The sequence below is a fragment of the Carlito syrichta genome, unplaced genomic scaffold, assembly GCF_000164805.1.
Source record: "Carlito syrichta isolate Samal-C Ts95f unplaced genomic scaffold, Tarsius_syrichta-2.0.1 Scaffold309211, whole genome shotgun sequence".
Classification (NCBI taxonomy): domain Eukaryota; kingdom Metazoa; phylum Chordata; class Mammalia; order Primates; family Tarsiidae; genus Carlito; species Carlito syrichta.
In genome coordinates, this window is record NW_007253307.1 from 750,274 (window position 1) to 777,275 (window position 27,002).

The following is a 27,002-nucleotide window of genomic DNA, read 5'->3' on the forward strand; positions in this document are numbered from 1 at the left end:
CAAACCCGTTTTGAGAAGGGGCAAGGAGGTCACGTGTGCAGCCCGGAGCATGGCAGTAACTGCTCACATTGCCATCTTCAGTAACTGCACTGTGGCTTCAATTTCATTTCACTGGATGTTTGAGAACCAGCACTGTTCCTAGGACAGCTGAGTGTGGCACACGGACTCCTCAGTTCAGGTGGGCTCTCCAGGCAAGTGTATATACACAGAGGCATATTTTTCCTATGCAGGACAGACAGCAAACCAGCAGACTGTGAACTGTGTTCTCTCTTCTTACGTGGACAAATAGGCCTTCCTGACGACCCGGAAGGGTGAACTCTCGAACTCTCTAGAGCATCCGCAGAATGTGGAGGCCTTGGGAGAGTTGCCTCTGACCTGCAGGCTTTCCTGCCTCTCTTCCCTCTGCTGGCTCTTTCTTGCCTCGGGAGGAGTCTTGTGCACACACATGTGGCCACGCCAGTCTGTGTCCCAGCTTCATTCTTTCCCCTGCAAATGACCATCCCTGGGCCTTCATTACGGTCAAGATTTGCTTACCCTGCTGGTACCATCTGCCCCCAGGAGGATGGATGCAGGAGAGAGTTCTGCCCAAACCCTGGAAGTGGACAGGGTCTTTGGGGACAAGGAATTCTGGGGTCCTGGAAGCCTAGCCTGGGGCTTGCACTCACCCTGGGGGAGGCCTGTCTCCTTGCTTGTATAGACGACACACTCCGTGGGGTGGGGCATGGCGGGAGGAGGGCCAGGACAGGCACTGTAAAGCAGAACTGCCCCCTTTCCATAACCCCCCGACCCCGTCAGGGTCCAAGAGCGATGCTGGGTTCTCAGCACTGTACTTTGCCGGAGAAGGCTTGTGGCCAGACGTGAGATCTGTGTCTGGTTGAAAAGTGGCCCCGTGTCCACTCTGAATCTTCACCTTTTTGAAGGCCCGTCCCTTTTGTGAGCAGCGTACACCTGTCACTCTTCCTCATCCCGTGCAGCGGTTCTCATGAGGGATCATTTCAAAATCTGCAGCCAGGGCAGGGAGAGGAGGCCTGGTAGTTTCTAAAAAGGCTCCCTGCAGGTTCTCATTAGCCGTCCTAGGGGAGCGAGCCTCCACGCCAGCCCCTTGGAGAGGGGTCTTCAGTACCTTCACCGGCCTGCAGAGAAATGCTAGGAGAGTCATCTCAGCTATTGCATCTCTTTAAATTTTAGAGCCAGGATTATGCTCTAAGGAGCTCCTCAGAAGGAATCGGTTTCAGCTAGATTTCATGCCAGCACTTTCGTTTTGTCACAGTGGCGTCCAGCAGCTTGAGGGCCTGTCAGCCGTGGAGGTACGAGTCCGGGACAGCAGCATTTGCTGCCACCACAGAAACAACCCAGCGTGCCCAAGGCGCAAAACTTCAAGTTCAACTGGAGGAGAGGTATGAGTCTAACGTTAGGTACTAATAAGGATTTCCCAGATTGCTGCGAATACCAGGATGTTCAAGTTGCCTAGGAGGAAAGATGCTGGGAAAACCCAGTGCATAAGGAGTTCTGTACTGTTTCCTTGGCTTTCTTTTTTTTTTTTGAGCCAGTGTCTCAGTCTGTCACCCAAGTTGGGGTCAGTGGAATGATCCCGGCTCACTACAGCCTCAACTTCCTAGGTTCAGGCAGTCCTTCCACCTCAGCCTCCCGAGTAGCTGAGACTACAGGCACATACCACCATGCCTGACTAATTTTTTTTATTTTATATAGAGAGAGATCTTGCTGTGTTTCCTAGGCTGGTCTCAAACTCCTGGGCTCATGCAATCCTACTGCCTTGGCCTCCCAAAATTCTGGGATTACAGGCGTGAGCCACCATGCTGGGCTTTGGCTTCTTTCTGGTAGCTGTTAAATCATAGATTTTACACTTCTTCTCCCCAGCCACTCCTTCCCCAGAACAGGCCTCTTATTAAAGGACACATAGCTGAGGACGAATATTCTGTAAATCATGTAAGAATCTGGTTTCAGAATATGTCACATAACACAATTATATGTGTGCTGGAAATGAATTTATGAACTAGCATAAATTAAGCCTACAAAGTGTATATTCTATCAAAGGCCAGGCATGATGGCTTATACCTGTAATCCCAGCATTCTGGGAGGCCAAGGTGGTAGGATCACTTGACCCAGGAGTTTGAGACCAACGTGGGCAACATAGCAAGACCCTGTCTCTACCAAGAAAAACATCTACCAAGAAGTCCTATGGGAAACTATTATTGTTTTTCATCTGTTAACGCAGTGGACATAATTATAAATGACATAATTTGATTTATAATTTATTAAATAAATGAAGTATTCATACCTGTTTCGTGCCTCACTTCTGGTGGCCTGCAGAAGGCGTCCATTATTGCTGCGTGTCCTCTTTGGTAACAGAAGCCAAAGCTGTCTGTCCCCAAGTCTTTCTCTGTACAGAGACCACAGGAGATTCTATAAAGAGAAGTTATTTAGATGAGTACGTGGAAACATCACACTTTAGTGCCAGGCAGGAAGTAGCTGGGACCTATTTAACGCCTTGACTATTCTGCCACACCACACATTGTTCTATGGAAATTATGTAGCTCGGAAAATGAAATACACGGGGGACCCAAAATAAACCTGGAGTTATCATTTGGAGGGTGGGCCCTGGTGGCGTAGGCTTCCCGCACTAGGTAAGTGTTCTGGGAACCCATCGGCATCAGTGTACAGCCAGCGATGTCGTGAGAGGCTGTGTTTGGCCTCAGCGATTTTTTTTTTGGTGGTTCTTTCAATGCGTCTGCCCGTTTCATGATGGGCGATTTCCGAGCTCACCTACCTGTGTCATGCTGAGTGTTCAGTTTTTGCCCCAAAACGGCATGACCCTGGGCCCCACCCTTCCTGTTCACTTGGTCTCACCCCAAGTGACTTTTTTTTTATTTCTCCGGATGAAAAAAGTCCTCAAAGGGAAACATTTTGCTGATGTGGAAGAGGCATAACAAAAAATGGCAGAAGCACTAAAAATCATCAAAACCGACAAGCTCAAAACTGCTTTGAGCAGTGGAAAATAGCATCTTAGTAGGTGTATTGCATCAAATGGAGAGTACTTTGAAGGTGACTGCAGTTTAGACATGTCAGAATAAATACACAACTGCTATACACAAGTTCTGTTCTTTGGGGAGGTCTCCCCTCGTATTCTTATTTTGTATTGTTATTTTTCATTGTGAGTACTAAGTAAAGAGGCTCACTGGGGCTAGGGCATTAGGGGGAGGGCCCCAAATTGTCTCCTCTGAACTGTCCTCCTGGCGGGAGGAATCGGTCAGGAAGGGGAAGTACAGACATCCTCTCTGTGTGGCAGTGTGCCAGGGAGGGCACCCTTCCTCCCTGGCCTCTCTTCCACCTCAGCCGTGAATCCTTTGGGGTTAGAAGAGGTATTTGTTGTAAACTGAAGAAGTTGTTCAGTGTGGAACCCTGGAAGAAAAGCGTTTTCATTCTTGTATTATTCCGGTGGCAAAAGCCAGTGATGCTTACAATCTTAATGTTAAATTATTAAATTTAATAAAAATCTTTAAAATGCCCGAATTAAGTTACTTTATGTCATATCTACACGAAAGGAATGGTTTCCTTTTAGAAACACAGATGGGCAAAAATAAACAAAAAAGGATTAAAAATCACTGATAATTTTACTAGCCAGTATTTGTTTCTACATCTAGATCTATTAATATTGACTCAGTAAATGCTTAGCAAAATGTGACAGTACTGTATATAATGTATTTATAATTTCCTCTTTTTGTTACTCTGTCATCATATAAATTTTTTTCTATATTATTTTGATAGCTTAAGATTATTTTATTACACCATGATTTACTTATCCCTTCCCACATTATGAGACACATAGGTTATTTTCTAGTTTTCCATACTAGAAATGAGGAAATGAGTATCTTTGTGGAACGTCTGATTTCAGCATGATGAAGGCATTGAGATGCTTAATGCTTAGACTGGACTGGACTAGAATACTAGACTAGACACTATACTGGATTAGGGGTTGACAAACTTGTTCCGAAAAGGGTTAGGTAGTACATTTTTTAGACTTTGTTGGCTAAGCAGTCTGTTTTGCTGCTATTCAACTCTGCTGTTGTCATGTGAGGGCAGTTATACATGAGTAGAACTGTGTTCTAATAAAACTTTATTTACAAAAACAGGCAATGGGGGCAGAGTGTGCACAAATGTAGTGCATGTGGTGTAGTTTGCCAAACTGTTCTAGGGGCAGCGTAGACTGGTAGTTTTGATGAAGAGCTGGGATTGTATTACTTTTTCTTGATGCCGACCATATTTAGTAGAATAGAATTATTGTTTCTTTACTAATTGATGAGCTTAAGCTTCTGTTACGTACATTTAATCTTTAAAAGGAAAAAGCCTCATATTTTGAGAATCCTGGAATACAAAAATGGCAAAACACTGAAACTCTTTCAAGTCAGAAGTTTGAAATACATTTTGCTGGGTACACTTTTATGCTCAAACAAAGGGAACTTGCCCAAGCCGACCTGGGTCTCAGGTGTGCTCTGTCTGGAGGGCAGAAGCGATGAAGACTCTTGACTAAAGCTTTGCGCTTCTCATTCTGGAATGGAGGGGTGCCGGGCCAGGGCTCGCTAATGCGCTATTTGTCATGCACAACACATTTTGAATTAAGTGCATGAGCATTTAGGCATTTTCCAACTGTGTGCATCTCTTTCATGTGTGAGATCAACATGGGCTTGCAAAACCATGAGCAGGGCAGAGTAACATCCCCTTTAAAGCCACTCTTGTTCTGAGCTCAGGTGTTACAGATGAAAAAACAGCTCAAAATCCCCTTTGCACATTGATACCCTCTGTGGCTTAGGTAAGTCTTTTAGCCTGAGGTTTTTTAACCAGTAATCTGTTAACTGGCAGCGATCCATGGGAAAATGCACTTAATTTATTGTGAGTCACAGATTTTGAGGGGGCAAGACAGGATCCCAGGAGAAGACTGGTGTTCTAAATAGGAAGATTAAGGGAATATTACAGTTTCACAAAATAATGCGTCTGGAATTTTCAGACATCAAGGAAAGGAAACTCAACACCACTGTTAATGTAGTGGTAGGACTTCTGTGTGGAAAAGTTACATGACAATGATATCTTTAATATAGTTGGCCTAGTTAAAAGGGGGTTAAATCCACTTCCTCTGAGATGGTGGTTCTCCCTAGGGAGTAGGGGACACTTGCCTTCTGGAACAAATGTGGCCATGTCTAGAGACCTGTTTGGCTGTTATAACCAGGGTGGGGTGTGCGCTGATGCCATTTAGTAGATGGAGGCCTGGTATGCTGTTAAACATCCCATATTGACAGGGTAGTCCTCTGCAAAAGGACAACCCAACCCCAGACACCAGCAGTGCTGAGGCTGAGACATCCTGGTCTAAGACAATGATGTGAAAGTGATCCCGGTTCATCTTTATAATGGCGTCTAAATCAGAAAATCTCTGACCTCATTGTAATGCAACATTGCCCCTTCCCCAGGAGTTGGCTCTTACTCTGGAAATTTAGGCTGAGAATTCAGATCTCTATCTCACTCACCCACAGCATGTTGATCAAGAAAGCGGTTCCCACCTGTATAAATTTGACGTACTCTGTTGCCTTACATTATGTTGTGGTTGAAAAATTGCCCATTAAAATGTCATTAGTGGCTGGGCTCAGTGGCTCAGCCTGTCATCCCAGCACTTCGGGAGGCCCAGGCGAGTGGATTGCCTGAGCCTTCGGGTTCGAGACCAGCCTGGGCAACTTGGTGAGACCTCGTCTCTGTAATAAATAAAAAACTTAGCCAGGTGTGGTATTGCATGCCTTTAGTTCTGGTTACTTGGAAGGCTGAGGCAGAAGGATCAATGGAACCCAGCAGGTCAACACTGGGGTGGCCGTGAGCGTGCCACTGAACTCCAGCCTGAGCGACAGAGTAAGACCCCAACTTAGCTAGTCCCGAGTAAGTCCCTGGGACTACAGGCGCATGCCACCACACCTGGCTCATTTTAAAAAAATTTTTTGTGGAGACAGGTTCTCACTCTGTTGCCTCAGCTAGTCTTGAATTCTCAGGCTCAAGCAATCCTCCTGTCTTGGCTTTCCAAAGTGTTGGGATTACAGGTGTGAGCCACTGTGCCCAGCCTAATATGTCATTAGTTTTAGAACATATTAAGAACAGTCTTCCAAACAATTGCCATCTCACCAGGGGTGTTTTAGTCACTGCAGCAGCCAGAGATGATCTGATGTAATAGATTTAGGAGGTGGACCCCTCAGCAGTTATATTAATGGTGTTTTAGGTACTTTTCAGGCTGGTTATTTCTCAGCTGCTTTATCAAGAGTGAATGGAGACCAGGCTCAGCCTGTAACCCCAACACTTTGGGAGGTTGAGGTGGCAGGATCACTTGAGGTCAGGAGCTCAAGGCCAGCCTGAGAAACACAGCAAAACGCCATCCTACGTACATGCCTGCAGCTTCGGCTACACAGAAGGCTGAGGTAGGAAGATCTCTTAAGCCCAGGAGTTTAAGGCTACAGCGAGCTATGATTGTGTCACTGCACTCCAGCATGGGAGACAGTGAGACCTTGTCTTTGGGGGGAAAAAGTTATAAAAAAATAGAGTGAATGAGGTTATAACCATGCAGTAGAATATTATTTAGCAATAAAGAGGAGTAGCGTGTACTGATTGCTTCTATGCTGTGAATGAACCACGAATGTTTTACACTGAGTGAAAGAAACCAGACACAGTTGTGTGATTCCATTTCTGTGGCAAATCCATGGACTCAGGAAGTGGATGAGTGGTTGTCAGGGCTGAGAAGAGAGGGAGTGGGGAGTGGCTTTAATGGATACCAAGTTTCTTGCCCTAGAATCAGATAGTCGTGATGGCTTTTCAACCTTCTGAATGTATTAAAAGCAACTGAATTGTTCAGTTTAAACCGGGGAGTTTTATGGTATGTGAATTCTATCTTGTGTTGTTTGGAAGGAGAGAAGGTTAGCACTCCCTTGATAAGGATGGAAGAGGCTTTTGGGCCTGACAACACGTATACAGTTAGGACATTGCCACCTACTTTAATTCTTTTTCTTTTTCTTTTTCTTTTTGAGTCGGAGTGTCACTCTGTCGCCCAGGCTGGAGTACAGTGGCATGCTCATGGCCATCGCAGCCTCGACCTGCCGGGCTCAGGCGATCCTTCCAAGTAGCTGGAACTACCGGTGTGCACCACCACACCTGGCTGATTTTTTGATTTATTATGGGGACGAGGTCTCGCCACGTTGCCCAGGCGGGTCTCGAACCCGCGGGCTCAGGCAGTCCTCTCACCTTGGCCTCCCAAAGTGCTGGGGTTATAGGCATGAGCCACTGCACCCAGCCTGCTTCAATTTTTTTTTTTTGAGTTGGAGTCTCACTGTGGTACCCAGGCTGGAGTGCAGTAGCACGCTCCCGGCCACTGCAGCCTCGACCTGCTGGGCTCCTGCGATCCTTCTGCCTCAGCCTCCCAAGTAGCTGGAACTACAGGTGTGCGCTACCATGCCCGGCTAATTTTTTTGATTTATTGTAGAGACAAGGTTTCACCAAGTTGCCTGGATGGGTCTCGGACCCACGGGCTCAGGCAGTCCACTCGCCTCAGCCTCCAAAAGCACTAGGATGGCAGGCTGAGCCACTGAGCCTGGCCTTCAATTTTTTTAATGCAAAAATATTTGAATGAATAGAAGCAGCACTCTGTGTCCTTTAGTTTCCCCATCACTGCCTCACATGGGACTTGGCCAAGGGGAAACACAAGGCCTGTTCTCCACAGCCCAGCTCTGACTCTGGCCTTCTAGTCCCATGCCTCCAGTCTTGGCCTTCCAGCGGCTCCCAGGGCATGCCGGGGCATCAGGTTCTGCTCTGGCTTCACCTTGCCCCCTGGTGGGTTTAGGAGCAGAGAACTCCTGGCCTGGCTCACCCTACGTTGTGTAGGCGCCAGAGCTTGTTCCGGATCTTAGAAGTTTGCATGTTTGGCAGCACTTTGGGAGGTCAAGGCAAGTAGATGGCCTGAGCCCATGGGTTTGAGACCAGCCTCGGCAACTTGGCGAGACCTCGTCTCTACAATAAGTCAAAAAGTCAGCCGGACATGGTAGTGCGTGCCTGTAGTTCCAGCTACTTGGAAGGCTGAGGTGGAAGAATTGCTGGAGCCCAGCAGATTGAGGCTGTGGTGGCTGGGAGCATATCACTGCACTCCATTCTGGGTGACAGAGTGAGACTCCAACTCGGAAAAAAAAAGAAGTTTGCATGTTTGCATAACACTTTTGATTTTTAAGTCTCTCTGAAGCTGCTTGACTTAAAACTTTCATGATAACGTTTTGCTTTGTTTTTTGCCTTATTCCTGCTCATGTAATGCTTGATTCTTTAGCTTGGTACTCATTTGAATGTTAGCATCATTTTTTGCAGGAATTAATCAAGCAGTGGATTTCCATGAAGGGTAGTGAGGTGAGTGTCAAGTGAAGGATGTCATTTGTCATAACAGGAGACGGAAAGAGGAGTAAAGGCAAGTACTGGAGAAGGAAGCAGAGGAGCAAGCAGTAATTTATGTTGGTAGTCATTTAATTAATCTATTTTTTCTCTGAGTCAAGGTCTCTCACACAGGCAGGAGTGCAGTGGCATGAACATGGCTCACCACAGCCTCAACCTCCTGGCCTCAGGCAATCTTCTTACTGCAGCCTACCAAGTAGCTGGGACTGCAGGTGCACGCCACCATACCTGGCTAATTTTTTACTTTTTATGGAGGCGAGGTCTCACTATGTTGCCCAGGCTGGTCTCAAACTCCCGGGCTCAAGCAATCTTCCTACCTTGGCCTCCCAAAGTGCTGGGAGTACAGATGTGAGTCCCCGAGCCTGGCCTAATTTAATAATTGACTAAAGAGAAGGGAGCAGCTGAAAGGGTGAGAGATGAGCTGATATCAAACTTCAGAAGCTTAATGTTATAAGGGAACTCTTCTTCCTATGCAACAGAACTTACTGTGTGCCAGGAAACTGTCATTGGGCAACTGAGTACGTTACCCACTGAATTCTCAAGACAACTTAAAAAAAAAATTGTTTTAACTTTAAAATTTTTTATTTTAAAGATGTGTGATACAATTTGGGGTTAGATATGCAAACGTTCGTTATGCAGGTACCCTTGTTGATGAGGTGTGCTCCCCACCCAAGACAACTTTTGGAGGTGGGTGGTGGACGCCTGTTTTCCCAGTGAGAAGCCCGAAGCTGGGACACGTCAGGCCACCTTTGTATCCATAAGGCATTCAGATGGACAGGCACTTTGGCCTCAGGGCAGTTGGAGATTTCTGCCTTGACTCTCAGTCCCTAAAGCATTGTATCTTACTTTAGGCTGACACTTGAAAGGGAAACATTTAGAGCCTAGAGAATACCAATGTCATGCAAGGTGCCCAGAGATGAAGATCAGAGTCTGTACTTGGCCGTGAAGAAACAGAAGCCTCACCCCTACCGAGTAGGGAGCCATGTGATAGCAGCCCAAAGAGCTGTAGTCTTTACCCTGGCACTGAACAGATTAGACGTGAGTTTGCTAGCTGAGCCAAGAGTCCACCCTAGAGGAAAATAAAAAGCGTGACTGACCAACGGTTGCATTTTGTTTTATGTAGGAAGCCGAAAACTGGAATATTGATGCTGAACATGGGGGGACCTGAAACCCTCGGCGACGTTCACGATTTCCTTCTCAGGCTCTTCTTGGACCGAGACCTCATGACCCTTCCTGTCCAGAAGTAAGATGCATAGAAACACCTGTACTCTTTAAATAATGTATACAGTGCATTTTGTCTTACATGTATCTCCCAACTCTATAGCTTCAAAACAACAAGTGGGTTTAATGCTTATATAGCAACAGTGAAAGCAATGGCGTTATTTTCTGCTGTCTCTCGGAAGGGTATGACATGTCAAGACTTGCAGGGGAGAAAAGACAAGTTAGTGAGAATTCTCCAGGCCCTTTCCTCTCCTAGAGCCCTGGAAGCTGTCTTGTCTTGACACAGCCTAAGTACCTTTAAAGATTTTTGAAGATATATTTGTACTTGGCACTTAGCGGCTGATTAAACAGTCAGGGAAGTAGTGATTATTATTCACTATGCTGTGGGTATGGATTGTTGCTGTCTTTCTCCTCTTCCTTTCATCCTCGCTCCCTTTCTTCCTTCTCTGCTTTTTTATTTCCAAATAGGTTTTTGTAATGAAAAATTAATGCATGCACGGGATTAAAAATGCAAGTAGTGAATGCTGGGCATGCATGGTGGCTCATGCCTGTAATCCCAACACTTTGGGAGGCAGAGGCCAGATGATTGCCTGAGCCCAGGGCTTCAAGACCAGCTTGTACAACTTGGTGAGACCTCGTCTCTACAATAAATCAGAAAATTAGCTGGGCATGGTAGCATGTGCCTGTGGTTCCAGCTGCTTAGAAGACTGAGGTAGAAGGATCGCCTGAGCCCAGCAGGTCGAGGCTGCGGTGACTGTGAGCATGCCACTGCACTGCAGCCTGGGTGAAAGAATGAGACTCCAACTAAAAAAAAATGCAAATACTATAAAAGTATAGTATAAGGCAAGTGTCCCTTTCACTTTGAACTCCAGCCTCCCCGGAGGTAAGCAGTTATATCCAGAAATAGTTCATGCATATCCAAGCGCGTGTGCGCACACACACACACACACACACACACACACACACACACACTCTTCACTTTGTTATGCAAATGTGAATGTATTTATGTACAGTGTTTGGAACTTTGCTTTTCTTTTAAAAACTTAACACTGGGCTGGACACAGTGGCTCATGCCTGTAATCCCAGCACTTTGGAAGGCTGAGGTGAGAGGATTGCCTGAGACTGCAGATTTGAGACCAGCCCGGGCACTTGGCGAGACCTCATCTCTACAACAAATAACAACAACAAAAAAATTAGCCAGACGTGGTGGTGCGTGCCTGTAATTCCAGCTACTTGGAAGACTGAGACGGAAGGATCTCCTGAGCCCAGCAGGTTGAGGCTGTGGTGACCAAGAACATGCCACTGCCCTCTAGCCTGGGTGACAGAGTGAGACGCTGACTCAAAAAAAACCAAAAAACCAAAAAACTTAACACTGGATCTTGTTTCCTTACGGAGGATATAGATCTGGCTCATTTTTTCATGGTGACTTAGAATTGCATTAACTGGTGCTTCACTGATGGACACTTATGTTGTTTGCAGTGTTGTAGTGAACATGCTTGTGCATGCATCTTTGCTCACGTATGCAAGTCTATCTATAGGATGAATGGGCATTTTTTTTTTCCTGAGTCAGAGTCTCACTCTGTCATCCAAGCTGGAGTGCAGTGGCATGCTCACGGCCACTGCAACCTCAACCTGCTGGGCTCAGGTGATCCTTCCGACTCAGCCTTCCAAGTAGCTGGAACTATAGACATACACCACCATGCCTGGCTAATTTTTCTCGATTTATTTTTTTCCCTTTTTTGAGTTAGTCTCACTCTGTTGCCCAGGCTGGAGTGCAGTGGCATGTTCACAGCCACCATAGCCTCAACTTGCTGGGCTCAGGTGATCCTTCTGCCTCAGCCTCCAAGTAACTGGAACTACAGGCACGCACCCCCACGCCCGGCTAATTTTTTGATTTATTGTAGAGATGAGGTCTCACCAAGTTGTCCACAGGCTCAGGCAATCCTCTAACCTCGGCCTCCCAAAGTACTGGGATCATAGGCATGAGCTACCACACCTGGCCCTTTTCTTGATTTGCTGTGGAGAAGAGGTCTCACCAAGTTGCCCTTGCTGGTGTTGAATAGTTGGGCTCAGGCAATCCTCTCATCTCTGCCTCCCAAAGTGCTGGGATTACAGGGGTGTGCCACCACGCCTGACCTGGGCACTTGTTTTTAATTAAGAGGAATATATGCTTCCTATCCTAGGTCTAGTTTGGTACAGGATCAAAATGTGTTAAGCTAGCAGCTAGCACACCTCCAGGGTTCTGGGCATGGGTGTTGTGTGTCCTGAGTCTTCAGGAAGTGTTGCTAGAACAGCTTGTAGGGCAGAGGTAGGTAGTCCTCCCAGAATGTCTAGCTTAATTCTTTTTTTGTTTTGTTTTATTGTTTTTGAGTTGGAGTCTCACTCTGTCGCCCAGGCTGGAGGGCAGTGCCATGCTCACAGCCACCGCAGCCTTGACCTGCTGGGCTCAGGTGATCTTTCTGCCTCAGCTTTCCAAGGAGCCAGAACTATGGGTGCGCTCTACCACGCATGGCTCATTTTTGATTTAGTGTAGAGACGAGGTCTTGCCAAGTTGCCAGGCTGGTCTCGAACCCACAGTCTCAGGCAATCCACTCACCTCGGCCTCTCAAAGTGCTGGGATTACAGGCTGAGCCACTTAACCCAACCTTAGCTTAATTCTTTAAGAGAATTAACTCTTAGCTCTTCAAGAAAGCTAGCTACTATCAATAACCTCAAGCTTATTAATTTACTTATTCATCTATTTATTTATTTTTTGAGTCAGGGTCTCACTCTGTTTTCCAGGCTAGAGTGCAGTGGCATGATGGTGGCTCACTACTGCCTTGACCTCCTGGGCTCAGGTGATCCTTCCACCTCAGCTTCCTGAATAGCTAGGACTACAGTGCCGCCATGCTTGGCAATTTTTTTTATTTTTTTTATTTTTTTTTGAGTTGGAGTCTCACTCTCGCCCAGGCTGGAGTGCAGTGGCTGCTCCCGGCCACTGCAGCCTCAGCCTGCTGGGCTCCGGTGATCCTTCCACCTCAGCCTTCCAAGTAGCTGGAACTACAGGCACGTGCTACCACACCTGGCTAATTTTGCGATTTATTGTAGAGATGAGGTCTTGCCAAGTTGCCCAGGCGGGTCTCGTACCTGCCGGCTCAGGTAATCCACTCACCTCAGCCTCCCAAGGCACGGGATTACAGGCTGAGTCACCAAGCCTGGCTTTTTTTATTTTTTATTTTGTAGAGACAAGGTCTCGCTGTGTTGCCCAGGCTGGTGTCGAACTCCTGAGCTCAAGCAATCCTCTTGCCTCAGCCTCTCAAAGTGCTCGGATTACAGGCATGAACCACTGCGTGGCCTCAAGCTTCTATTTTTAAAGGGTCAGTCTTGCTAGGTTCTTCCTAAAACTTTGTTTATCTTTTTTCTATTGAGTAGAAAGTGTTTCTCAGGTTGCTCAGGTGAACTGAAATTCACTTCTCTCCTTGTGAACTGATTTTAGTAAACTGGCGCCCTTCATCGCCAAACGCCGAACCCCCAAGATTCAAGAGCAGTACCGCAGGATTGGAGGCGGATCCCCCATCAAGATGTGGACTTGCAAGCAGGGAGAAGGCATGGTGAAGCTGCTGGACAAGTTGTCCCCCAACACAGGTATGGTGTCTCTTCATCAACATATCCCAAGCAGTGTCCTTTCAAAGTAATGATGAGGCCGGGCTTGGTGGCTCAGCACTTTGGGAGGCCAAGGCAAACGGATCTCCTGAGCCCGCAGGTTTGAGACCAGCCCGGGCAACTTGGTGAGACCTCATTTCTACAATAAATAAATTTAAAAAACGAGCCGGGCGTGGTAGTGCGTGCCTGTAGTTCCAGCTCCTTGGAAGGCTGAGGCGGAAGGATTGCCTGAGCCCAGCAGGTCGACGCTGGGGTGGCTGTGAGTGTGCCACTGCACCCAGCCTGGGTGACGGAGTGAGACTCCTACTCAAAAAAAACCAAAACCAAAACAAAGTAGTAATGAAATTAAAAACAGCCTTGGACACCACATGCTGTCTGAACTGGCATCTCTCGACTGGTGGGAATTTTTGCATCATACATGGTGATACCCTTTTCCATTACTTCTTAGATTACAAATACAAAAGCTAAGGATTTGGAACATTAGTTTCCAATGGCAGTTTAAGGTGTTTGTGAAGTTGAGCTAGATTTTAAGGCACAGGCAACATACCATAAATAAAAGATGCAGATATCATTGTGCTGGAAAGAAATCGTTGGGAAATGGATTGAGGCTGCCACGATTGCCTTCTCTTTCTGGTTGGATTTCTAATTAGAGCATTTAGAGCAGAATTAGATAGCCATCACAGAAGCCACAAGGTATAAGCAACTTCCAGCCATTGCTCCCAGATCTTGGCCACACCAACCATCGTGAGGTTCTGACGGACCTCTGTGGATATGGCATCAAAGAGAATTATAGGCATCTGAGAACCTCAATGAAACAGTGAATGTTGCACAGTGAGCTACAAGTGCTGTATTTAATTGAATCCGAGGTACAACTGATTGCAGGACACACTGCCGTTTTTGTATAAACAAGGACACAACACTGCCAGTTAATTTTAAGATACCACCTGTGGTAGAGGTGGACCAGCATGAGAAATGTTGAAACTGAAAAAATGTGCATCTTAGGACACATGAAATATGTTCATTGCAAAGACATTTTAGGGCTTCAGGACAGGACAGGTGTGTGAGACCGTGGGCACCCTCAAGAACAGCCCCTCTAGGCAGGGCCAAAGGAGCATCTTCCTCTTCTCTGAGAAGACATCCTTGAGCGTCAACTCAAGTTACTCTTAGAGGCCACCGTTTCCCATTGCACCAGGGGACAAGGGCTGTAGTCCCTTAGCAGATCATCTCACCTGGAAGATTGTTCGCTTATGCTTCTGCGTATTCAGCTTGATTCCTGCCATCAGCTGTGGCTTGAGGGCATTTCTTTTACAGTTCAGCTACATGTGGCACAGTGCATCTTTCCAAATGTGGCCGAGGGAGACGTGGCTGCCCCCCACTCATGTGGTAGAGAGCGAATGCTCTAGTCAATAACTGTTTGTCATGATCAAGGGTTTATTACGAACCAATAAACGAAAAAGATAATCATATGTATCTGAGAACCTCTACACAGAGGAGTAACGTGCAGGATATAACACTGAATGTTTCAATGAACTATAAGTGCTGTAGTTAATCAAATCCAAGGTACAAGTGATTGCAGGACACACCACCTCAGGAGGCTGAGGCGAGAGGATCACCCGAGCCTAGAAGTTTGAGGCCATAATGTGCTATGATCACCCTTGTGAATAGCCACTGCACTTTGCCCGGTCTACATAGTGAGACTCATCTCCTTAAACAACAACAACAACAAAGCCCTAGTAGAGTTGTCAGACTTGAAAGGGGATTCAGACCGAGGGGCGTGCCTCCCATCTCCTCCCGTGTCTCTGGGGAGGCTGCTGGGTTGCTTAGAACAGTCAACCCAACTGCGGCCTCAGCCTCCCATGATGGCCTGGAGAGAGTCTCACAGAATGGCCTGGTTTCTACCCAGTGTCCCACTCACTACTGGGAGTCTGATCATTTTAATATGTTGCTGTTTCGTGCCAAGAGGGGAAGCTCCAAGCTTGCAGGTTCTAAGATGAAGTATTCTCTGCTTCAGTAGGGACCAAATAATAATAATACCCGCTTTTTATTTACATAAGTCAAAATTGTTGTGCAAGTGATTTATAAGAAGGTTCAGCAATTAAGCATTCTGTTCTGCAGACACTTTGTTTTCTTTGAGTTGGAGCTGGAACCACAGGTGCATATCACCACGCCCGGCTAATTTTTTTGATTTATTGTGGAGACAAGATCTCTCCAAGTTGCCCAGGCTGGTCTTGAATCCCTGGGCTCAGGCAATCCTCTCTCCTCCACCTCCCAAAGTGCTGGGATTACAGGCATGAGCCACCGTACCTGGCTGAGACTTATTTTTAAAAGTCCATTATTTATTGTAAATTGAGGGATAAGTCCCAGGTGTGTGTCACGGACGTATCTGCTCATTGGCTTGCCTGTCCAGTCCCTGCGGTGTTCCCAGGGCAGCAGGAAATGGTTTTTCTTCCCGTGTTTGTTCCACTCACTTGCTCACTTACTTACTCACCCACTCTTTCACCTGTTAATCCCCATTCCATCCATCCTTCATCCATCCAGCCACCCTCCCGATACTTATAAGCACTGAGCACGTGTCAGGCACGTGCTAGGGATAAAGCAGTGAGTAAACCACACCCTCACCATCATGCAGCACAGCTTCCTGGTAGTTTTCTCTGAGGCAGGCAGGTGGTCACTCTTCTTGGGAGGTGCTTGTGGTTTCTCTGGATCTTGGAAACTTGTCCAGGGTCCTGGCTCAGGACAGTCATTGGCACTGATAACCTTTGACCTATCACCATCCTCTATGGCCCATGCTTGGGACCCTCTGAGGCAGGCGGGGTGAATTTTGGCTTTCTTTTGGGTGGTAGATGACCATCCAGTCATTTAGCAGGCCTGCTTGGGGGTACAGTAGTGGCATTGAATAAGGCCCAAGACCACCCACTCATTCATTCGACAGCGGCCCATTGAATGCCTGGCAGCATTTGCTGCTGCTATTCAAAGTCAAAAGCCAAGGTTTCTACTTACCAGAAGCTTTCAGTCTGGTGGGACCTTACTGCTTCAGTCCAGTCTGCCTACGGGGCAGAGAGAATAGCTTTTGGAGACTTATTGGGGAGATGGCGCCCAAGGTGTGTATGAGGGCTAGTGAGCACATGGGGAATATGGGTTACGTGAAATAGTCTCAAATCTTGGAAACTCCTGTGGGGAGTTTTGCGTTGAAGTCAAGAAGATCAGTAAATGTGGTTCTGTGGCTCCCTCAGGGGCTTCCCAGTTTCCCTGGAAAGAGGTAGCCTCTTGTCCTGCTATGTACACTTCACCATGTGGGCGTGAAGCTGGAGGGGAAGACCCATGTGCCTCTTTGGGTGGGGCCAGCAGTCACTTCCCTCTCCCCCTCACCCCCTTCATGTTTTCTCTGTTCCATTTCTCTCTGTCTCTTTCTCATTCTTCCTTTCTTCTGATCACTTCTTTCCTACACGATTATAAAGCTTACCTTTGAACTACATCTATTTATTTGTATTAGGAAAAAATTCTCTTTAGGCAAGAAAATATGATGATTGCAAACAGATGGAAGTGTTTCATGCTGTCATTTTGTAGGGAGTTGTTGCTTGGTAGCCAGTGTGGAAACTTTGAGACTTGCACTGGCCTTGCCTAGAATTGACCAGTTAACTAAGACTGAGTTACAGGAGGGGACCTAGAGGGGAAATGGTTTCATAGTGTTAACACTGCATTTCAGTAATACAGAAAATAGAGAAGGCAATAGACAAAGAATTTAATCATCTGATGGATAGTTTCAGTCTAAAATGTGCTTTAAAAATGATCGTCTAATTGTTTAGATTGTGATTGCTATTTATTAACCGTGCAACTGCTTTGCAGGATTATCTTATTTAGTTTTCTTTTTTTTGAGTCAGAGTCTCACTCTGATGCCCAGGCTGTAGGACAGTGGCACGTTCACGGCTACCGCAGCCTATACCTGCTGGGCTCAAGCAATCCTTCCGCCTCAGCCTTCCAAGTAGCTGGAACTACAGGCACGCGCCACCACACCTGGCTAATTTTTTGATTTGTTGTGGAGACAAGGTCTCGCCAAGTTTCCCAGGCTGTTTTCAAACCCTTGGACTCGGGTAACCCTCTTGTCTCAGCCTCCCAAAGTGCTGGGATTACAGGCATGAGCCACTATGGCCAGCCAGATTGTGATTGTTTTTAATGTAGCTGCAAGCAGTGTCGACTTGGAATAATCCATTTCTCCACTGGATGCTGAATGGATAGAACGTGGATTCTCGTTCAGAAAGGTGCTGCCTCCCAAGTGCTGTTTGTATGACTTCAGGCAGCTCTGTTACCTCAATAGGCCTCATCTCAAAAAACGGGGACAATAAGAGAACCCAACTCCTAGGATCTTTGTGAAAATTAAATAAGGCTGGGGGCATGGCTCAAGCCTGTAATCCCAGGACTTTGGGAGGCTAAGGTGGGAGGATTGCCTGAGCCAGGGGTTTAAGACCAGCCTGGGCAACTTGGTGAGACCTCGTCTCTACAATAAATTAAAAAATTAGCTGGGAGTGGTAGAGTGTGCCTGTAGTTCTAGCTACTCGGAAGGCTGAGGTGGAAGGATTGCCTGAGCCCCGCGGGTAGAGGCTGCAGTGGCTGTGAGAGTGCCATTGCCCTCCGGCCTGGGCAACAGAGTGAGACTCCAACTCGGAAAGAAAAAGAAAATTAAATAAGAATCCCGCAAGGCAGTTGCAAGGTATGTGGTATGTGGCAAAAATTCAGTAAAAGTGAGATTTTAATATTGTTCATTGTTGACATAGTGTTCATGATCTGAATGATACAAATTAAAAAGCAGTATGTTAGGTATTTCAAAACTTCTTTCAAATAATCACATATAAATCAGACACTTGGAACTATTGTACATGCTAAATTAGTGAAATTTTCCTGTTTAAAAAATCCAGTTTCTGTCTGTTCATTGTTCATTGGGCAACCACTCGAGGCTAGGCCAGTGAGTCCTGTGTTTGGGGCTCATTCGGGTCGGATATGGTGCCCACCAGATGTGCTGGTTAGCATCAGAGAGGCTCCTTCCCCTCCCTGTGTCTTCCTGCTGGGGACAGCCAGCTGCAGCCCACCTTGGTGGGCAAGGGGCCTTGTGAACACTGTTTGTTCGTTCCTCAGGACAGAAAGCACATTGCCATTTTCTTTAAAGTATACGTTTACAGGCTGGCCTTAGAAAGCACTATCTGTTCTTTCCAGAGTATTTTACTCTCTCTTACTTTCAATGTGGCTGCCCACCCTGCCTTTATCTGCAAGAACAGTCTTTCCACCTCTTAATCTCCATTTGAAGAGCTCCCAGATCCCAGGCATTTAGACTGCAATCTTCAGATACTGGATAGCATTGGGGATCTTACTGTGGCATTCTGACAGTTGCATTGTCTCAAAAGAGATTAGAAAGCAATTTCCACTCGCTTGCTAAACCTCAGCTCACATCACCAAGAGTTGCTTAAATGAACTTCATGGTATTGTGACAGTTGGCAGTTTTTAGCATGAAGCACATACTCTTTGAACAATCAGTCATTTGGAGTTTGTGTATAGGATCATGTCCTCTGATGTGTTTTAACTGCTATTCACCATATTTATGCAAGATAGCATACAATCGGTGGCTTGCAAGGGACAGAGAGCTGAAAATGCTTCCTCTTTGCAGTCCCCAGAGAACACTGAGTCAGGCCATCCTTCCTGTGCACACATGCTGCGCTCACCTAACAGTATAACACGTTCCCCTAGTTCCTAGTTCCCAGGGTCAAGTTGGGAGAATGTCCTCCACGTCGTGTATGTGCCCGGCGTATATGGAATTGATGCCTGTCTTCTCCCTCGCCTAAATGTTTCTTGTGGCAGTTTTGTGTGTCACATTCTTTCTTGTTTTTTTTTTGGAGTCTGGGTCTCACTCTGTTGTCCAGGCTGGAGTGCAGTGCCACAGTCACAGCTCACTGCAGCATTGTCATCCTGGGCTCAGGTGATCCTTCCAATCCTTCTGCCCCAGCTGGGACTACAGGCACACACCACTGCACCTGAGTAATTCTTTTGATTTTTTGTAGAGACGAGGTCTCACCATATTGCCTAGGCTGGTCTCGAACTCCTGAGCTCAAGTAATCCTCCTGCCTTGGCCTCCCAAAGTGCTGGGATCGGAGGCATGAGCCACCACACCCAGCCTCACGCACTTGTTGATATAAGCTCTGAGGCCTGAGAACTGAGGGAGCTGCATGATAGGAGCAGGGTGGAGGCGAAGAAGAATCGTGGGCTCTGGGATGGGGGACACAGGCCCTGATTCCAGCTCAACTGACCACCTGCTGGGTGTGACGTTGGTCAGTTGATTAACCTTCAGAGCCTCTGTTTCCTTATCTGAAAAATTGGGGTTTAAATGAGAAAAAAGAAACTGCCAAGTTTCTACTACAGTGTCCAGTATGTAAGAGGAGCTTTTATTTCAGGCATAAGTATTATTTTTTCTTTCCTTCTCTTGAGTGTCTCTTATGCCAACCAAGAACAGAGTTAGGAACAGAAGTTTGAGTTTTAAAAACCACTGTGCTAAGTAAACGGGTGTGGGCAGGATGTTGCTCCCAGAAAAATCGTGATTAAAATCCATGTACCAGCCAGGCTCGGTGGCTCAGCCTGTAATCCCGCGCCTTTGGGAGGCTGAGGTGAGTGGATTGCCTGAGCCCCCGGGTTCGAGATCCGTCTGGGCAACTTGGCGAGACCTCACCTCTACAATAAATTAAAAAAATTAGCCGGGCGTGGTAGCGCGCGCCTGTAATTCTGGCTACTCGGAAGGTTGAGGCGGAAGGATCACCGGAGCCCAGCAGTTCGAGGCTGCGGTGGCCGGGAGCGGCCACTGCCCTCCAGTCTGGGCGACAGTGAGACTCCAACTCAAAAAAAAAAAAAATCCATGTACCAGCTGAGGAGTGGGTGAGCTGCCAGGAATGTTCTAAACTTGCCCATGTTATCAACACCAAGGGAGATTAGGTGAACCCTTCTTTGTTCTGGGCATCGCATTATGTTTGGTGGCTCCAAGGAATCTGTGTAAAGATGAATACTTTCTCCTTTCCTCACGTGCTTCCTAACAGCCCCTCACAAGTACTATATTGGATTTCGGTACGTCCACCCGCTAACAGAAGAAGCAATCGACGAGATGGAGAGAGATGGCCTGGAGAGGGCAATTGCTTTCACTCAGTATCCACAGTACAGTTGCTCCACCACAGGTAAGGGTGTCTCTGTGCTCTAGGGAAGGTAGGCATGGCCCTGGCAGAAACACCCCGGGAGTCTGCTTGCTGAAGAAAAGGATAAGTCATGTGATTTGAACGGCAAATCCGGTCTGTCCTCTTTAAACGCGAGAGCTCAGGTCAGTCTCTTTGAATCTCATGGTTCATCTGTCCCCTGAGTTATTGGCCAGTTGACTGGGAATTACAAATGGCAGAAGGTGGCGGCTGCGAGTGCTGGGGACTTCAGTGCCATCGCATAACAGATCAGTAATGAACCTTAAGCCACTTTCTAGGTTTGTGCAGTAAACCTTTGTATGGCTACCCTGATTTTCTTTTCTTCTTTTTTTAAATTGAAAAATATAGCTTATTTAAAAGTAAATTAGAGAGAGAGAAGATTCACCTCCCCAAGCATGGCGACAGCCATAGCTCAAAGAACACATGGCCACACCAGAGTCTAGGAAGGCAATGGCAAATGGCTGCTTGTGGTTGAGTTGATTTTTTTTTTTTTTGAGTTAGAGTCTCACTCAGTGTAGCCCAGGCTAGATTGCAGTGGCACACTCACAGCCACCCCAGCATGTACCTGCTGGGCTCCAGCGATCCTTCCACCTCAACTTTGAGTTGATTTTCTTAACAATGCAGCAAATGTGATAGCTGTTTCCATTTTGAAAGTGGAGATGCCCATATAACATGAGAAATAGTGATGTGTGTGTGTGTGTGTGTGTGTGCGCGCGCACGTGCGCGCACGCATGCGCGTGTTTCAGTTATGGGTTGGTCGCTGGTAAAACTCAAGCCCAGTTTGGGATTCCCTTGGCAAACTTCTTGATTTTGGAAGCTGTTCACTGCTTATTGTTCCCTGTATATTTAACTGAGCTGGAAACAATCTGGGTTTGGTGATCTCTGTATCATTAAATGTAGCCAGGGCTCCCACTGTCACCCACAGGCAGTGGGTGTTTGCACTGTGTTCCAAAGACTGAGGTCCGCGCATTTTTCCTTCCAGATTGCTTTTGAATCTTCATGCGCATCATTTCTGTAACTATAAGGAGAAACAAAAGGCTACTGGAAGAAACATCCAAAGCTTGTTGTGTGCCTTAAAGATTTGTTCAGCGCACCTATTAAAATGCCTGAGTTCTCAGACACCCTCAAGAGTTTGCATTGTCATTTCTTTTGGAAATGTGCCACTACAGCTTCAGAATATCTGCTACTGTGTTATTGAAGAATGAGTCAGAGCTTGTTATTTTTAAGCTGTACTTTTGCCTTGCTTTAAAAAGTAGATCTCAACATGTAAATGTCTGCTCCCACGGTTAGATAAATTAAGAAGATTGTTATTTATATGACAAAGGATTGACTGGTTTTCATCTCACAGCTGGCTCTAACAAGTGTGTTGAAAACCTCTGTGTATGCTCAGTTTTTCTCTAACCTTATCTCACATGTAAGGACAGGTGCATCTTTACTTCTGAGCTGTGAAAGCCTTTGGGAAGCACGTTCATCCTCTGAGGCCACTTGAGTGCCGTTTATCTGTTGTATCTTTCAGATGTGCACTGGTGTGGCAGAATCAGTGCATTCTGTGCTGCTATAACAAGCAGGTTTCTCAGTTACCCTTTCCCCTTCTTCATGACTTCTGGTCATTTAGCGAATGTTTCCGAGTGACCTGAAAGAGCTAATGCAGCTTCCAGAGGTCCTTCTGCACATCTGAAAATGGTATCTACCTGTGAAATGTGGTTTGCAGTGTGCGTATGGTGGTGACTTCTTGGTGATTCCTGGAAAACTTGTTTTTGAACCTTGAATGGAATCCATTTGGATTCTTCTGTTCACTGTATTTTATTCACCAAGGTTTGAACCTGCTTATTTTTTTGGAAGTCGAGTCTTAGCCTAAGAGTGTATATGATTTAAAATATGGCTCTAGACTGACTAAAATTTTAAAGGAGAACCCTAACTAATAGTTTTTATTTTAGAGAACCCAGAGGATCGGTGAGGGGAAGCCTGGAAATGTTTTGGGACCTGCCTGGTGGTAAGAATGAGGAAGTGGCCCGTGTGTTAGGACTGGTTTCGTAGTTTGAAGGTGGCCCCAGTGCCAGCTCCCCAGGCCAGGAAAAAGTTAGCTGCTTGGAACATATACATCGACTTAACTAATTTGCTTTTTGCCTTTATCAAGATGCATCCACTCAGCTACCCTTTATATGTTTCAGGCAGCAGCTTAAACGCCATCTACAGATACTACAGTGGCGTGGGGCGGAAGCCCACGATGAAGTGGAGCACGATCGACAGGTGGCCCACTCATCGCCTCCTCATCCAGGTGAGCCAGCGACCTCCGGCGCCCGCCCGCAACCTGCATCCAGTGCGAATTGAGGCTCTGTCCCTGCGGGGCTCGCGTGTCTGTCTGAGCCTCACTGTTCCCTTACTGACGTCGCATGCTGGGGATTTTAAAAAGTATTAGATTCTCGGTGTATGATGAAAAGAGAAAATACACTTAAAGATTAAAATGGTTAGATTCTGCTTTCTTCAGATTAATATTGTTTGTGAGTCTCAAACCCTAGCAAAACGACATTTTGAGTTTTGTGTTTGCCCGTGTCCAGAAGAACGTTGAAGATCGTCTGTGGTGTTTCAGCTAACTTAACATTTGAATGACTGACCAACAGATTAAATTCTCTATTTTCTAAGTCCTTGAAAATGTCAAAAGATGTAAGACATTAAAGGTGATAGAGCCATCTGCATGTTCTGAGACGTGAAGATAAATTTTTTTTTTTTTGAGTTGGAGTCTCACTCTGTCACCCAGACTGGAGTGCAGTGGCCGCTCCCGGCCACTGCAGCCTCGACCTGCTGGGCTCCGGCTATCCTTCCGCCTCAGCCTTCCAAGTAGCCGGAATTACAGGCATGCGCTACCATGCCCAGCTGATTTTTGATTTATTGTAGAGATGAGGTCTCGCTGCCCAGGTGGGTCTCGAACCTGCGGGCTCAGGCAGCCTCCCAAAGGCGGGCTCAGGCAGCCTCCCAAAGGCACGGGATTACAGGCTGAGCCACCGAGCCCGGCCATGAAGATTAAATTTAACTTTTTTCCCCTCTCTGTTTTATTGTTGAGATGTGGGGTGCAAGTCAGGATTAGGTCCACGAGAGTCTGCCTGTAGGGGAAGTCTGGGCCTCAGCCGGTCCCCGGTTCCCCTGGTGTAGGATGTGGCACTCTTTGTGATGACACGTGGCCTCCCCCCTCCCTCCCTTCCCTGGCAGTATCTCAAGACTGCCCATTCCTCTCTCGCAGTGTTGTGATAAATGTCCAGGACTGACTTATGGTAGGCATGATGTGGCATTCAGTTCTCTGTTTCTGTGAGAGATCACCACTGAGTATGATGGACTCTAAGTCCATCTGGTTTGCTGCAAAGTCCGTATTTTGCCCTTTTTTTAGAGTTGGAGTCTCACTCTCTCGTCCAGGCTAGAGTGCAGTGGCACTCTCACGGCCACCGTAGCCTCGACCTGCATGCTCAGGCGATCCTTCATGTCGCTGGAGCTACAGGCGTGTGCCACCACACCCAGCTAATTTTTTTTTTAAAAATTGCTGCAGAGATGAGGGCTTCCCAAGTTGCCCAGGCTGGTCTCGAACCCCGGGGCTCAGGTAATCTTGCCTCTACCTCCCAAAGAGCTGGAATGACAGGCATGAGCCACTGTATCTGGCCAAATTTACCCTATCAACGGAGAGATTTCCTCTATAAAAGAAATTTCAAATTTCTTCCTCTTCTTCCCTTTGTTCTCCTTCTTCGTCCCCCCAGTGTTGTTTTCCTCTTCCTCCTCCTCTTCCTCGTCTTCCTCTCCCACTCCCCCACCCTTCTCCCCTTCTCCTCCTCCTTCCTCCCTTCTTCTTCTTCTTGTTGTCAGGGTCTCACTCTGTCACCCAGGCTAGAGTGCAGCGGCATGCTCACAGCTCTGCACAGTCTTACTTTCTGGGCTCAGGCGATCCTTCCTTCAGCTTCAGCCTCGCCAGTTACTGGGACTACAGGCATGTGCTGCCGTGCCCGACTAATTTTGATTTTTTGTAGAGATGAAGTCTTGCTATGTTGCCCAGGCTGGTCTCAAGCAGTCCTCCCACCTCGGCCTCCCAAAGTGCTGGGGTCACAGGCGTGAGCCACCACATTTCTTCTATACAATTTATATGTATCATGTGTTAATTCATGTATGCTTGGTTTTAGGAGAATAAGCTAAAACTACAGTTCTAAAGCCAGTAGCTTTGAGGTAATATTGTCTTCTACCTGTCAGATAGGAGCGGGCAACTTAGTACAATACTGTACTGAATTATGCAAATATGGTTTTGTTCTGCTGGAAGAAGTTTCTTTTTTTGAGTTATTTTGAGTAGGTGAAATATTAAGCGATATTATTAACGGGATTTCATCCCGTTTATTTTTCGTCCTTTGAAGCTTCTCGAACTTGTTCATACCTTCTTAACTTCCTAAAGAACCCCGTGTCACTTGAGATCTATCCTCACTAGATGGCGCTAGACATCATCGAACTCAGCCCTCTCCACAGCAGTGTCCTTCAGCACAAAAAGGGTTAACCCTGGGGTCGAACTCCCCTCTTAAGTAAAAAGTGAAAAGAAGTAGCCTAGCCTTAGGGATGGGTGTTGTGATCTCTGTGGTTCCCCAGTGTCTGCAGTGTGGGTACGGCTGGGTCGCCGGTGCGGCCCGGAGTGCCAACGTCCCCTGACAGTTTGCTCCTGGAGGCCTGTGATGGGAGAGGAGGGGTGTTTCAGGTCAGCGCTGACATGTGGTAGCGGGGAACGGAGGGATCTGCGCAGCATCTGCCTGCCCTGATCGAGTGAGCAATTAGATTTGTATTAAAATTCAGCCCTTTGAAAAGGGGGGAAGCAGAAAGAGGAAAGGTCTCTTAACTGAGGAAGTCTCTGTTCATAAAATGAAAGGGAATTTTAGAGGCATTTATCTGCCCTCCTGGATGGTGTGATTGAAGGCTCTGAGAGCCTCGTGTCTCTTTCATTGTGCAGAGGGGCTTGCACGAGAGAATGCCGCAGATGGGGTTGAGGTGATTTAAGTAGCTCTTCTGCTGGCTTCTGCTCCTCCGTTTTGAAGATGGCTTAGAGACCCATGCAAGCCACAACGAATTGGGCTTTTACTTGCAGTTGTGCAAGCTGAGAAAGGAAAAAGCACCAAACTCTGCATAAGATACGAAATTTTTGGAAGCCAGAAAACAAAACTAAAAATGCTATTTTTAAAATTTTTATTTTAAAATTGTGGGGTACAAGTAAGAGTTAGGTATACAAATATTCACTGTGCAGGTACCCTTGTTGATGAGCTGTGCCCCTCCTTCCCCAGGCAGATATTGACTACCGTTAATCCCACCTCCCTGCCCCCCCAAAATACTGTTTTAAATTCATACTTCTACCTGTTGCAGGTAGCAATTGCACCAAATGGTAATTTTATTACTATTATTTCTGATACTGCTATTTATCTAGATGGTGGTGTAATTGAAGTCGATGACATTCCAGACTCCTATATAAACTTGGCAGTGGGTCTGCATATCGTGGCTGTTGCCCAGAAATCATCCTTTCTGGTCATCCTTAGCTTCCAAACATTGCAGAGGCCAGAAAATATTGGGTTTGTTTGTATCTAAACCCATCACATTTACTCAGCAGGTAAATTGTAAATTCTAAAAAGGGAACTTTACTCTAGGTACCGTTTTGTGCCTTAGGGCATTTATTTTCTAAATTTCGAGGGTTCTGGAAAGATTATTATTAGGGAATAATTTGCTTATCCTAAGTTATTGACTGACCACCGCTATATCAAAATACCAACAAGTGCTAATTAACTTGGTTCTGATACATTGTCCTTTATCCTTTTTTGAAAACCTTCTTATTTGGGAATCAATTCAGACATGGAGAAAAGTTACAAGATTAAGAATAATATAAGGGGCTATCATCTACTCTTTACCTGTGTTCATGTGTTGCTAACACTTCTATCCCACTTGTTTATCATTTACATGCTCTGCGTGTGAGTGTATGTGTGTATTTGTGTGTGTCTGTATATACCTGTATTTTTCCTGGTCCATTTGAGAGTAATTTATGCATCTGTCACCACCCTTTACACCTAAATACTTGTGTGTTTATTTCCTAAAATCAGGAATATTCTTTCACATAACCACACTACACCATTCAACCTCAGTAAACTTAGCATTGTTACTTTTGTCTAATTTCCATTCACATTCTGATTTTGTCAGTTGACCTATTAATGTCCGTTGTAGCATTTTTTTAATAAGTGAAATGACAAAGAATGATTAAAGGGTAAGATGAAAGGAAGCCTCTTTAGATCTGGTATTTCAGCACCTATTGACGTGAATCAGAACGTGCCAGCGAGACGAAGGGGGCTCCCCGGTCTGGCGGACAGAGGTTTGGAGAGGGAGGTGAGGCCAGCGTCTGACTTGAGCTGCACAGATGTGACAGAATGGGCCCCGAGCCCACCACACCTTCCC

General features: G+C 46.4%; 1 protein-coding gene across 2 annotated transcripts in view; it reads left to right on the forward strand.

Moving 5' to 3' along the window:
- The first annotated feature begins 1,270 nt into the window (after positions 1-1,270).
- FECH (ferrochelatase) overlaps positions 1,271-27,002 on the forward strand; it is a 36,583-nt gene continuing 10,851 nt past the window's right edge. The window contains exons 1-6 of one of the 2 annotated variants that reach the window (XM_021717061.1): positions 6,383-6,467; positions 8,392-8,430; positions 9,596-9,715; positions 13,169-13,317; positions 20,406-20,540; positions 22,727-22,833. In XM_021717061.1, coding sequence (XP_021572736.1) covers positions 9,618-9,715; positions 13,169-13,317; positions 20,406-20,540; positions 22,727-22,833 — 489 coding nt within the window. In that variant the 5' untranslated portion in view covers positions 6,383-6,467; positions 8,392-8,430; positions 9,596-9,617. Of the gene's footprint in view, positions 1,398-6,382; positions 6,468-8,391; positions 8,431-9,595; positions 9,716-13,104; positions 13,318-20,405; positions 20,541-22,726; positions 22,834-27,002 lie in introns of those variants that run through there. The other variant, XM_021717062.1, reaches the window with a different exon arrangement.